Source organism: Acanthaster planci, linkage group LG10, assembly GCF_054643075.1.
Source record: "Acanthaster planci isolate LZ-2023a linkage group LG10, COTS_SCS, whole genome shotgun sequence".
Taxonomy (NCBI): Eukaryota; Metazoa; Echinodermata; class Asteroidea; order Valvatida; family Acanthasteridae; genus Acanthaster; species Acanthaster planci.
The window spans coordinates 15,228,366-15,243,320 of NC_141786.1; the positions used below are offsets into that span (position 1 = coordinate 15,228,366).

General features: G+C 42.9%; 1 protein-coding gene across 1 annotated transcript in view; it reads left to right on the forward strand.

The window, feature by feature from the left end:
- The window catches only part of megf8 (multiple EGF like domains 8), a 72,030-nt gene that overhangs the window by 2,617 nt on the left and 54,458 nt on the right, over positions 1–14,955 (forward strand). The window contains exons 2-9 of the mRNA XM_087142575.1: positions 1,333–1,538; positions 3,100–3,263; positions 4,874–5,095; positions 5,756–5,936; positions 7,368–7,462; positions 11,699–11,921; positions 13,375–13,564; positions 13,688–13,830. Of these exons, the coding sequence (XP_086998701.1) occupies positions 1,333–1,538; positions 3,100–3,263; positions 4,874–5,095; positions 5,756–5,936; positions 7,368–7,462; positions 11,699–11,921; positions 13,375–13,564; positions 13,688–13,830 (1,424 nt within the window). The remainder of the gene's footprint in view (positions 1–1,332; positions 1,539–3,099; positions 3,264–4,873; positions 5,096–5,755; positions 5,937–7,367; positions 7,463–11,698; positions 11,922–13,374; positions 13,565–13,687; positions 13,831–14,955) is intronic.

Consider the following 14,955-nt stretch of genomic DNA (forward strand, 5'->3'; position numbering starts at 1 on the left):
AAAAAATATTCTAGGATTTTGGTTTCTGATCAAAGTTGCCGAGTCATGTGCTGAATTGTGCCTGAATTCAGCCTCCGGGACATGCTCTCACGTTCAGCAGTAGAATGCAGCTATGCGATGTCACGAACTGAACCGTCAACTTGCAGTAACCGTGTGCTTGTGTGTTATGTCAATTCTTGCGCTTGCTTCTAATGGCAATTGTCCAAACACATTGTTGAAAGCTTTCTTACTAGGGCTGTGCTGAATATCCGAATATTTGATCGATTATCGAATATTTATTTTCCAAAATTTGAATAGTGGAATGCCTACAAAATTTATGAAAATGAAGGGAGAATTTTTTGTGGTTTCAAATGAGACAAATCACACTATGGAGGCTTGTTTCGAGAAGACTCACATGAAAAGTGACAGAATAATGTATCTTACAGCAATTCAAAAGTAAATGACTCATTAAAAATTTAAAGGAATAGAAATTTTCTTCTGTTCTTCTGTTAAATCTTGCTAAGTCGTGGCTGGAGATACTGGGTGCCCCTAGACGTGAGAAGCTATAGACTTTATTCTCAGGGCTAGCCATGTTGAATTTGAAAGCGAGGCTAACTCTTCATTTTGAATGATGAGAGCACAAATAAAGCAATAAAATGAAATTTCATGACAAAATTGCACCTGTCTATTCTGATAATTAGTTTCAAATTTACGATTGAACACACAGAGTTGTACATTGCCAGATTCTGAAAATTATTGAAAGGGAGGCTTGCAATGCACAGAAGTATAAAACAGTCTGGTGCCATCTTAATCGACGGTTTGCAATATGTAAAACAGATTTGGTGAATAAGATCAAAAATGGCCTCCACGTGAATAGGGTCTTTACAGTGATTGTAATGGAAATTGGTGTGTGTTATTGCAGTTGATGTATGTGGTTTGTTCCTGAACACTCGGTCGGTCGGTTCAATTGAATTGAAGGTCAAATATTGGACTAGTGAATCATTCTAATTGACTCGGCCCTATTTCTTACATTGTTCTCTTCAAAATGACAGCTTGCCAGAAAGAGGAACTTCACCGAGAGTTTAAGTCCCATAACCATCTTTCAAACTTTAAATCTTTTAAAAGTGTGTTTCTCGTTGTAATATTTTTTGGGGGGTGGGTTTAACTGCAAATGATGTACTGTTCATTGTGCCTTTAACTGATGAGATTACCGTACGTGTTTTACACATGAAACGTCACTACATGCTCTACCGGTGCACGGGTTATCAGTCGTCGTCTGATCTTTTCTTTGGCAAAGAACAAATTAACATGTAATTTCCAGCCTGTCTTCCTGTGATACATGCTTACATTCAGATTAGAGAGGTCTAAAAAAGTCATGGATGGCGCGCTCTCTACGGCGGCGTGCCTGGTGCTGCTGTTGATATGCGCCTGCGGTCGGCTGGCTTTGGCCGCGGGCTGCTCTGGCCTCCGGAGGGTGCTGCTGACTGACCTGGAAGGGACGGTTACCGACGGGCCGGGCTTCTACGACGAGAACGTCCACTGCGAATGGCTCATCGAAGGTACCTGTACAGTATGAGTATGCTGGGTCAATCGTGGACCATTGCCACCAGGATTTCTTCCCTTTATTTACATTTTGAAAAATGCAGGTACCGGTCACGCTGTGAACATGTTGATGCAAATTTATACTCTATGCACATTGTGCATAATGTACCGGTGTGCTCCTATTTATCATGTTAATTGCCTTCTTAGTCTGCCACTACATGTCTGCATGGACAGGTGTATGTACATGAAGGAAATCCTGTGTGCAAGGTTGACACTGACTTATGTCCAATCAATTGTGTGCATAACAGTGTTGTAGTCAAGTACTTTCCGGGTACCAACGTTCTCCACAAAATACTGAACTGGGTAAGAGTGAATAAAGCCGCAGTGCACAGGCATTTGATGGTAAATGTGCAAAGGTAAGATAACTTCAGACACTCCCAGTTGTGTAAAATTTAAGTTTTAAGGAGAAAAGCACTCAGAAAGTACTCGGCCGAGTACTTTCTGAGTGCTTTTGTCCTAAAAAGTTAATTTTAATCAAATAGTAATGTTCTGAAGTCATTATGTTGCTTTGTAATCTTACCTTTATTCATGTACCATCAAATGCCGATGTACTTCAGCTTTGTTCCCTCCTAACTAGTTAAATATTTGTTAGGCAACTTGGTTCTCAAAAAGTACTCAACTACATCACTGGTGCATAATAGCATTACATGTACCAGAAGTTATCACATGAGTGTGAGCGAAGCACAGAGTAATGGAGTGCATGGACCTGTGCCTTGTATACCACAAGGATCCTCATGGAATACTTGACACAGATGTGCTACGTGAACTCGTGTTCCATAAAGCGGGAGCGTGATAACAGGTTTTAACTTCAAGCAGACTTGATGTGCAGTTGAGATGGAATATCCGCTCTATGCATGTACGGAAAAGAATTACATGAAAAAGATAAAATCGACTAAGCACGTTCAAATTTAGAGCGAAATTTTGCAGCTTTGCGTTTTTTGCTTTTTAGCGTTTGTTGTTGTTTTCTCATGTCACATACCGTATTTGATCGCTTCTATTGAAGCATTTAGGATTATACCAGTGTTATGTATTGTAGCTACGCCGGTCAGGGATCTCCATCACAGCGTTCTACTGTTCAGCACTGAGCTTGATGAAACAGCCCACCGACTGGCACAAAAATCCTTCAAAATCCCAGAAAAAACAAGCAGTCACGATGAAAATTTCATATTTTCACCTGCCATAATTTTAAAAATTTGACCTCTTGATCAATTTGAAAAGAAAAACTCACTGAAAAAGCAATCTAGAGTCCCCTTAAGGGGACCCTGGGCTGTGACCTGCAAGACTCCGGTCGTTTCGCTCCCTCCGCTAGGCATTACTGAATAGTCCTGCACTAAAATATGGCTGGCTATAACACAGGTTATATGCATGTGTAATTCTTAACCATGCCTCGCTCGGTCCTCAAGTCTGATTTTACAGAAAGTAAATCAAAGTCTGAAGGAAGCTGACTTGCCCATTACCCCCAAGTAGACTTGATTTACCGCAACCTTTGGGTACATTTTCTATTTTTTTGACATTCAGCTCCGGATCCCAACATGACCATCACCTTGACGTTCAAGGAGTTTGAGACGGAGTGCACCTACGACTTCGTGACCATCTATGATGGCGACACCTTCACCAGTACCGTCCTGGGCACCTACAGTGGCAACTTGTTACCGGGGCCAGTGCAAGCCAAAAGCGGCAAAGTGAGTCCATGTGAAAAGAAGTGGTCTACTAGTTCCTAAAGTCAATGAAGGGTAGCAATACTATTATCACTGACCCAACTTGGGAAGATCCCAACTACAGAACTGTTCCTGACTGCTGGTACATTTGGAGGGTCCAAACTACAGTTGAAGGGTCCCAACTGTGCTTAAAAAATATCCCAAGTACAGTTGGAATTCAAACTACAGTTGTGGAGTCTTAACTACAGTTGGCAATCTAAACTGGAGTTGGACAATCCATCTACAGTTGGGCAATCTCAACTGCAGTAGGATGATGCGAAAGTTGGACAATGTCAACTACAGTCTAGTTTGGCAATGTAGCTACAATTGGGCAATCTCATCTGCAGTTGGGCAATTCAACTACAATTTGGCAGTCTCATCTGCTGTTGGTTGGTCCCACCTCCAGGTCTGGATGATCCAAACTACAGTTTGGTGATCCTAATTCCTTACTACAGTTGGAGGAGACCAGCCAAGGTTGTGTGTTTCCAAATGCAGTGAAGATGATCAGAATGGTACCAGAACGAGCTATTATAAACCATTACGTGTAGCAAATGGGTTCAGATCTCTTGTGTAATGTGCCAGTTTGCACTACTTACAGCACTTTTCATTCATTCATTCATTTCGTTTTTATTGTTAACCCCTTTGCGACGGTAAATGGTATTATTCTCGGTCCACGCTCGAGCGAACATGGTGAAAGAAGGCATACCCTGCTCTTGTATATATGGTGATTGGCCTTTGTGTGTTGCCAAGAAATGAAAAGGCTGAATTTGCATCATAATCACCAGCTTCACAATAGTCCCCACTTTGAAAAGAGGCAACAGGAATGTGGAAGGGTGAGTAGAGCTGCATGCCTTTTCACCGTGTAATTCAAAGCATGCAGAGCACGCAGGGCCGCAAACCGAGAATTTGCGGTTTGGCAGGTGGCCTTCATGGCCAAGCGAGGCTGGAATTCTCGGAGTTGGCTTTCAGAAAAAAGTTCCCGTCGTCAAGGGGTTAAAATGAAGATGGTGACCAAAGAAAAAGTCCAAGGACTAAAGATATTTGGTTCACAGAGATAATTAATATTTACAATGATTGTCAGACATTACATACATGTACATATAAACAGTTTAAAAAAACAAATAACAGCGACTTACAATTGTAGATAAAATTTGAGTGATTAAAATGGAAATAAGATCAGAGGAACAAGAACATATGAACACCTAAAACCACTGAGAATTTATTAATCTGATCATAGAGGGGACAGGAGATTGTTCACATCTTTGAGTATTGATTCGGGGCATGGTAAGTTGGTTGGAGTTCCTGAGATTTCATTTTGTGAGAGAGCCTCTTGGGTTGGGAAGCATGTGACAATGTTTTTCAGAGGCGAGCACGTTTTTGGCAAATTGAGTGGTGAGGTCAACACGTCTGTCTATCGTGCATCTCACACACTTACAAGTGAGATTTGTGTTGCAAGTTGTCCATGGGACGTGGCTAACTCGCAGATATCATTAATTAAATTGAACATTACCCTGTAGTTACAATTTTGTGATGTGCGCGGTTGCAAAGACATTCATGATGTTGGTTGATTTTTGTCTTTTTTTTGCCCACTCTAGATGTTAATACACTTGTACAGCGACACCAATTACCCACTGAACGGTACGACAGCGACGTACACGATACAGAACTGTTCCAACGCCTGTTCAGGGCACGGGGTGTGTCAAAATTACAAATGTGTGTGTGAGTCTGGATATAAGGGAGACTCGTGCGAGTGGAGGAGTTGCCCGTACGAGTGCGGCCAATCGGCCGGCCGGGGGAACTGCGACTTCACAACGTTGGTAAGTTCAAAACCAGGCTTTGATCTTTGCCGCGTCCACTACTGCGATGCCCCTGTGAATTGCCATGATGACCTTAAAAAATAGCGTGTACACGTACCTTGCGACCACTTGGCCAACGTGCCCTTCTTCATTGATCAGTAGGCCTATTTGAAAGTTGTATTCAAGTAACAAGTTACCATTTAGCACGTTTAGCGCTAGCGTTTCTGTCAACGGCTGGCACACTGAGCACTTTTTTTTTCATGGACTAGTTATGCATGGCACTGTAGACAACGTGGTATAGCAACCATATCAGTGTTGTCAAGTTGTGTGATGTTAAAAATGTGGCGCCAGACTACTGTTATACATAGACTGGTTACAGGTCACAGCACAGAATTACACATTCTGCACTGATTGGATTCTGTACATTGCACATATTGAGACCGAGTCACTAATATTTTGGGATTGCGCATGGGAGTGCGACCCAGTCTATTTTTTTCTGGCTTTTTCACTGGTATGCATAAGGACGCGACGGCTGGCCTCTATTGGATAAATGTTTGTGACCCAATGACCGACTTGCTTGAATTGCATTGTGAGTGTGTAATTACAATGTACGTTGATTTTTGAAATACAGACAGTGTTGGCTTTGTTAAACTCTGTTGAAAATGAACATCCCTTTGACAGATGCCGCAGTGCACGTGCAATGCAGGCTTTGTGGGCGAGGGGTGCAGCCTATCCACCAATGACAACACAGGCTGGGGAGACACCGTGCTGGTGTCGTCAGGGATCCAGTCCGTCTTCAGGGCACGAACGGGCCACACGGCCCAGTACCATGAGGGCACAGACAGCCTGTGGGTCTTTGGAGGTAAGTGCATACAAATAACCCTCCAATGTGAACGTCCATGCGAGACGAAGTTGTCCACTCAGTCAAACTCAGCCAAGTCAGAGTTTTCAACAGCCCGGAGTTCCTTGCTTACATGGAACAGAACCGGCTGGCCATAATTGTGGATTTAACTTGACGAAGTTACGGTGTGGTTGGTTTGTGACGTGCCTAGCGCATGTGCAGTGAAGTTGAAGTTCAGATGATTCTAATGAACTGTTGTCAGGTCATTCTCGCTGTTTGACTCCTGAGGACTACAGTGCAGTCCTTCAAAGCATAAAATGCAATTAACCCAAACCCTGCCAGACGCAGCACAGTGCATCAGGTGAAAAAGTCTGGTGCGCTTTGATGCACTTGGCAATTAACAATAGCAGCCAAGCAAGCTGGCCATATTGAGACAATAGGCGGTAGTCCCATTGAACAATGCCACTGTTGGATCTTGTGGTGACTGCCGACTGCATACTCCCAGGCTGTTTGGCCTTGGGGAGAGTTGACCGATTGGATCTTGTTACACTGGGCAAGCAAGCCACTTTGACCAACGATGCAGACTGATGTGTCTGGCAGGGTTTCTAGCCAAAAACCCTGGAGGGTTGTTAGGGGCATTTTTACCCCTTTACGGTTTGTGAAAAGGCCACAGTGACGTCATGCCAACGGCAAGGACGGGTGAACAAATAACAATGGAAAATGATTGTTTGCTCACGACAAACTTTAATTCCACCATTTTTTTCGTATAACTGGTCCCCTCTGCACTGTGCTATTCAAAGCTTCTGTGGCAACCAACAGCGCGACTGACTTTGGTTGGCTGGTGGCGAATAGTCAGCTAGTCTAGCGCAACCATCGTCGACTAGCGTGCGTTCTATCGCAGTCAGTCAGACTGTGGTTCACTGCGGTCCTTGATCGGAGTTGCCCTGAGCTGTGACGAACCTTGTCACCCCACAAACCAGTCGCGCTTCACAACGTGAAATGCGCATTCATGGATACTCCTGATCACGTTTTTCTGACGCCGTCAGAACGTAATGGTTCTGGGTTGTGGGGCGTGCTAGGTGCATCTTATTAAGCCATTTGGCCCACTGGACATTACGTCAGTGGGTTGTAATGATATTTATAGGTATTGGTAACTCCAAAAATTAGGGGTCCATTTTTTTTTCATGTCCCTGTCACTTCTGACATATGATTTTGTAAGTTTAGAACACATTTTCTAATTTCCAAGAGTGATGAATTAATGCAAATTACCTGCCAAACAAATAGTGATAGTTTGAAATGAATTCCAGTGATATTTCCATGTCAAATAACAAAGGTCAGATGTAACAAGGACACAAAAATGTCACACTTTTGGACCCCGAATTTCTGGAGTTACCCGGATACATGTCCATGTATTCGTGTATGTATTTATTATTTGTGTTTGGTTTAATGAAGGTTACGACCTCAATAGTGTGCTGGATGATATCGTCCGATACAACTTCACGTCCAACCAGTGGGAGGAGGTGGTCCCCACCTCTGGGCCCAGGCCGGTGAGTCATTTCGATGCGTTACTTAAAACCTCATGTTAGTCATTCTATATTTGGGGGTCCGATGTTTTTTTAGTTCCCCGGTCACATCTGACATCTGATTTTGTAGTTCAGAACACATTCTCCAATTTCCAAGAGTGATACACCGATGCAAATTACTCGTCAAACAGATAGGAATAGTCGGTAATCAGTTTCAGTGATATTTCCGTGTCAAAGCACACAGTTCAGGTGTAAACAGGACACAGAAGTGTCACACTTTTGGCCGTTGAATTTGTAGAATGACCCATGTGCTCCCCTTGCGATACAAGGTTTCGTTTGTTTCTCCTGTGTGAGCCACATGCGCACTGACCGTCAATAAAAAGGCAGCGATCTGAAAATGAGGTTAAGTTTTACGTCTCCCGTTTTCCCGCAAGGAGCTTTTGCAGCAGAACCCTAGGCATTTTATGTACTTCGGACATCACTGATCACATGTTTGGTCGGGTCATGCAAGCTGCACTGTAATGCTACATGTATTGTACTGCTACATTGATATCAATTGATAACATTGAAAAATTTGATATTGGTACTGATTTATTACATATCGATACAGGTGAGCTGGCCAAAATGTATGTACCGGAGAGCCACAATAAGCCTTTTGTGAGTTAAATTTGAATAAAATCTGGTACACCGAGTTCTTTAAATTAACATGAACATAACAATTTGAACTCTCCGTACTAAAATCACTGTTGCTATACCTCGTGATTCGGGGCAAGCTTTTGCTTTATAGTTACATAAGAGACGCCTTGCAATAATACACTGTTTGAAATGAATAAGAAGGGCACAAAGGAACCAGTCCATTCCAGAGATAGTGGTCGCTATGCAAAAGCTTGCCCCGAATCACGAGGTATAGCAACAGTGTCTTTAGTCTGGGGGATTCAAATTGTTGCGTTTATGTGCAACCTGACAACGCCCATAGTGCACCAGATTTTATTCAAATTTAACTTGCAAAAGGCTTATTAACATAAATTTAAGAATCAAAACAGAAGTACAGAAAATCACAGCGACATAAAACACTAAATACCTCAACATGAAAAAATTATTCTTTTATGAAATGCTTGTACCAGTACAAAAAGGCTTAAGAAAGCTACCTAGGCCCAATTTCATGGCACTGCTTACTCAAGCAAAAAATTGGCGCTTACTGTAGCAGAAAATTCTGTGTTTACGGCAAACGTATTTCATGGGTTAGTGAGGAATTTTTGCTCATGTGCTTGCATACATCCTGTAGAAAAGGATTCTCTGTTTAAAAGGTTAGCGCAGAATGTTTTGTGCTTGCGCAGTAAGCACATAATGGAGATCGTAAGCGCGTAATTCTGCAGTAGGCAGCCCCATGAAATTGGTTTATGTATTGTTATTTGGGCATGTCAGTTTAAATGAGGAAGAGAGCATTTCATGAATAGACCGCTGTAGTGATGACGATATTTGGTTTAATACTAAAGCGCTTTCCTGTGGTGCTCAGTTGGCCGTGGGCCACCACTGACTCCATAGGAAAATGTAGTGTTTGCCGGAACGAAAGAATTGCCCTGCAAAATGGCTGCCACTGAAAGCCTGTACAGTCGACTCTTGTTAACACCAGGGCCTGGGGACTTCCTAAATTAGCTCGTATTATCCGGACCTTGTCTTACGCGAAAGCTGCTGTTCCGCTTGTCGCATGTGCGACCGATCAACCGCATCGTTAAGCGAACATCATGTAAGCGAACATCTGTACGTACATGTAGGCCTACATGTACTTTGTAGGCACGTACGTGTGGTTTGGAATTTAATCTCAAAACAGTTTATGTTTATGAAAGTGAGAAGTAACTGTACTTGAAATAAAGAACAATAACATAATATAAAACCAGTAGGTGATCCACTGATAATATTCAGATAACTCAATATTATGCAGACTCCATAAAGACTAATGAAAGCCATGTTTGATTCAATATTTCGTTCTTTATTCAGAACATCTTCAGGAATGAGATAAACCATGCAGTTGTAACCTTATAACATGAGTCAGAGGGGGAGTAATTGGCCAATCAGAGAGTCTAAACAGTAAACAAAGAATTGAATGGCTCACAGACAGCATCATCGTATAAACTAGTGGTAACAAGGGGTTAGGAGGCCAGCAGTAAGGTACATGTAACAAAGGAGAAGTGAGGTGTTGAATCATCCCATAAACAGAGTTAGCCAAACAAAGCAAGCTCTTTGGAGGCCCTTAATCCAGTGTTTAGAGATGGTTTGTAGGCCTGATGGCTAAAGCTTCCTTAAATAACAATTCCAGCCAATGTGTAGAATAATCAATAACGCTAGTGTTGCTAAGTATCAATGACTGGTAGGTGGAAAATTGAAAATTGTCTTGTTTGCCTGTATCCAGAAGAATAGGAAGATTAAGTAGCCCCAGGATGTGGTGAAAGCCTTCACATGATGATATATGGTCAAAAATTACACTGTTGGGCCCAGTTGAGTGTTCCTTGATTCTGTTGGTTAGACATCTGTCAGTTTTACCAATGTAATCGTTGTTGCAACCTGGACATTTAAAGTGATATACAACAGAACTACGGTACTCTTTGGGAGTCAGGTCCTTAGTTGGCAGCATATTCATCACTTTCTTAGATTTCCAAATAATTATGATTTTGACAGTCTTAGTGAGGTGTCGATTAATCTTGTTGATGTATCTATGGACTATGTTTTGGCCTACCTTTCCAGTGAAAGGTAACCATAACCAGACTTTGGCTATGTCCGCATCCTCATTTATTTGGGGTGAAACGGCTTTAGACAGGTTTTGGTGTAGTTTCTTAAAGATGCGGTTGACTGTATGCAGTGGAAACCCATTCCAGGACATGTATCGTTTAAGTGTGTTCAGTTCATGTTGAAGACGAGGTCCAGGAGTGCAGATCTTATGGGCTCTAGAAAATAAACTACGTATCCAGGAGATTTTTTGCTTCCAGGGGGTGAAGCTATCAAAGTGAACATACTGCCCAGTGTGTGTTTTCTTACGATAAATGCCCATTTCACAGGAGTTAAATTCAAGATCAAGAAAATGAACAGTGCTAGTTCCTTCAAATGATTCAAATGTAAATTGTAAATTCCGATGAAATGAATTCAGTGCTTTCAGGATTCTGTCAAAGTTTACAGGCTTAGCAAGGATAAGTGTGTCATCAACAAAGCGTGTGTAAAACTTGATAATACCTTCATCTTCAAGCTTAGGGATAATTGTTTCCTCTAGTTCGGTCATAAATATATTGGCTAAGACTGGTCCTAGTGGTGATCCCATGGAAACACCATCAGTCTGTTGGTACAATTCATTATTACATGAGAATACGGTTTTGGTGCAAGTGTCCCTCAGTAGCTTGCGGAGGGTGTTCTTCTTTAAATCAGTGGATATCAGTGAAAACATAATATAAGAACGGAGAAACCGTTCAAACTGAGTTGGAGGATGCATGGTTGGAGCGATGCCGTTTACATCCCCAGCACGCTGCGATGAGATCGTCATACAACACATGCATGTACATTAACATTTTAGGAGGTAACCAACATCAGTGCTGCGTTTGTTGCACAAAAAGGGCGGGAACCATTTATTGGTGGTGTGGATCGACCAGTAGAGGGCAAATAAATTATTGAGTATTGTACGTTTTAATTTGAAACAGCGTGTGGGTTTGGGTGAAAAATTAAGGGAGGGATGTACATTTTTCCTTCGAAAAAATTGTGGATGTTATTTCCGCTTGTGTTTAGGTGGCACGAGAGCCACCACAAAGAATTTGTATGTTAGTACAAACGCCCATTGTTTGTCTTTCTTGCGGCACCAGACACAGACGGCTTCACTTGGTGAATGAAAACCGCAGCGCTTTACTGCTGTACACAATCAAGTTGCCCTCAAAATTGCTTGTGCTAATTAGACGGATAACAATGCATTTGCACGCAGCTGGGGCCCCCAAAATGCTCGTCTCAAACGCAATCTCGAAACACGTGAGCTCGTATTATGGATTTTTTTCCTCATAGGAATGTGCATAATTCAGTCGGGACCAGCAAATATACTCGTCTTAACCGGAGTCTCGTCTTACCTGAGCTCATATTACCGAGAGTCGACTGTATTTTAGTCCAGACAATTGCAGGGCATTTTTTACTGGCTTTCAGTGTAAATTGTTCATAGCACATATTGCGTTCATCAAAGCAGGCCAGATTTGTATATCGATATGTACATGTACACCTGCCTCCTTTATCCAGGCTGGCCGCTACGCCCACTCCATGGTGCTCTACTCGGACGAGCTGATCGTCTTTGGTGGCGTCCTGTCCAACGGCTCGCTGACCAACGAGCTGTGGTCGTTCGACGTCAAGACACAGGCGTGGACGCTGCTGCCCGCCGGTGACGATGCGGCCGCGGTGCCCCCGGGGCTGGCCGACCACACAGGGACCATCGTCAACTTCTCCCACCTCTACGTCTTTGGTGGTGAGTTTGTCACGGATTTGATGCAGTCTGTCCTGTCTGAGTCATATAATCATACCAGTGTGACCACTGTACACCTGTAACCTTGCCTAGACAGGTTTCCACTCTACAAAAATATGTACAGTGACTGGTACCCACTGGTGAGGGCTGTGCGGATTATATTATTATTAACCCTAACCCCCTAGGCTCCTGCACTAGAAAGCATACTGGACCTCACAAAATCCAACAGGTTCATGTACTTGTCTATGTACTTGTACATGCAGGTTACTGTACCAAACCTGATAAACTCCAACAGAATGAGCCCGTTGGAGTTTGAGTGATATGGTATGGATGGGTCTATGCAGTATAGGATGACTTACACTGAAAAGTACCAAACCTGACAAAATCAAGCATAGTCCAACCATGGGTACAGCAAGCCAGACACTGCACACAATGACCTGTGTGTGTCCCAACTCACACAGAATCCAACACCATCTCCCTGGGCCTTTCATCCCAAGTCTCACAAAATTCAACAAGTTCCTCAGGTACGGTACCAAACCTGCCAAAACCTCACAAAACCTGCGGTTGGAGTATGGCAGGTTTTGGGCTGTTAGGGTTAAATACTCATTTATTTGATTTACGATAGATTTTTCAAATGTTAAATTTGATATCAGATATACAGAGGAGCATAAACAAAATATTAAAAAAGAGAAAAAGTACATCGAGTGACTTGGTAACATTCCAAAAGTATATTTCAAGGCGTAACCAGTGTTGATGTCCATTCGCGGTATCTTGTTTCAAAAAGTCAGTATTTTCGGCTGAAAGTCAAACCTCGCCGGGGACAAGTTCATTGTGGAATGGTACAGGAGGAGAGTAACAGGTGCAAGGGAGAACTCTCAACCAATTTTGCAGGAGGAAGGCATTTTCAGTAACAGGTGCAAGGGAGAACTCTCAACCAATTTTGCAGGAGGAAGGCATTTTCAGTAACAGGTGCAAGGGAGAACTCTCAACCAATTTTGCAGGAGGGAGGCATTTTCAGTAACAGGTGCAAGGGAGAACTCTCAACCAATTTTGCAGGAGGGAGGCATTTTCAGTAACAGGTGCAAGGGAGAACTCTCAACCAATTTTGCAGGAGGGAGGCATTTTCAGTAACAGGTGCAAGGGAGAACTCTCAACCAATTTTGCAGGAGGGAGGCATTTTCAGTAACAGGTGCAAGGGAGAACTCTCAACCAATTTTGCAGGAGGGAGGCATTTTCAGTAACAGGTGCAAGGGAGAACTCTCAACCAATTTTGCAGGAGGGAGGCATTTTTGAGTGAAGTTCTTACACAAAATTGTGTAATCTTTCACGGCCTTCGGGTACCTTTTGGGGGGGAGGGCATGGCACCTATCACCCCCTCCACCCCCGGATCCACCCTTAAACAGAGATAGCTGCCGGCAGTTTATTTGACACCTGAGGTTCTTTTGTGCCGTTACAGGGAGAAGCCCAGACACCAATTTCCACGACGGCATCTTCAAGTATGACCTCCTCATGCGCTCGCGCTGGGACATCATCCGACCCTTGGGAGGTCGCGAGGCGGACGTCAGGGTCAGGGGTCACAGCGCAGTGTACCACCTGGACTCCCAGTCACTCATCGTCTTTGGGGGATTTCGACCGTCGTCGACGAGGTACAGTATGTGGGCAGGATGGCGTCCCCCTCTTCCTCCGTACGCACGTAGAGCATCAATGTGTCAAACCTGGCTGGCTTTTGTTCTTGTAAACTTGACATGTTTTCATTTTTCGTTTTCCAGATTCAGTGAACGGTCCAATGAGATCTACGCATTCCACGTCGGGGAACGCTATTGGATGAAGTGGGAGGTGGACATATCGAATGTCCCCATGGGACGGGCCTTCCACAGTGCAAGCATCATTGGCAACTACATGGTTATTTATGGTAAGTGAAAGGTTCCATTTTCAGTGTAATTGCTCATACACCCGGTGAGGTTACAAAGGCTGAGTTATTCAGTATAGGCTAGTGTGCTTAAATGGAATACTCTTGCATGGTTGTCTAAGTTTGGGGCGTGGTTGTCCAGTTCTGAACAGAATAAACACAAAACAGCCTCTTGTCTACTTTTGTCATCCATTTTGGACTGATAATTTTTTAATAGATAATATCATTCTTAACAAGAGTCATGATTTTCAAGATTTTTTTTTTTTTCTGCGTTGGGGAGATGTTAATTATGTATAACGGGTTTGCCCTTACCCAACATATATTAATAAGCACTGTATGCTCAGTGCTTGACCGAGAGCTTGCGAAAAAAATCTCACAAGCTTACTCGGGTGGGACTCGAACCCACAACCTCCTGCTTACTAGTGCAGATGTCTTAGCCACTCGACCACCGAGCTACATCTTGAAAATAGTTCGCGGTACCCGCTGCTTCATTTGACTCAGACCGGCCAGCCGACCCCGGCAAGCTCAGTGGTCGAGAGGTTAAGACATCTGCACTAGTAAGCAGGAGGTTGTGGGTTCGACTCCCACCCGAGTAAGCTTGTGAGTTTTTTTCGCAAGCTCTCGGTCAAGCACTGAGCATACAATGCTTATTAATATACATTGGGTAAGGGCAAACCTGTTATATATAATTAAGAGTCATGATATACTATTTTAATCAGATTGGTTATAGTTGCCACCTTTCAATTCTGTCGTATTTCCAGGTTGTCTAGTTTCTTGGCGTGGTTGTCCAGTTTGAACAGAATGAGCACAAAACAGCGTCTTGCCTGTTTTTGTCATCCATTTTGGACTGATATATTTTCAATAGATAATATCATTGTTAACAAGAGTCATGATATTCTATTTTACTCGAATTGGTTATATTTGCCGTCTTTCATTTCTTGCTATTTCATTAATTTTCGACATGTTCTACCGGTATTGCCATGCTTAGAGAATTTTCTCGAAAAGTTTTTTTTAAGGTCAAATATCATGCTAGTAAGAAATAAACACGTTTTGAGAGTAAATTCATTTGTTTTATTAAAATTGTCCAAAAAAATAAACTCTTGGTACAGATTTTCTACATCCTGATCT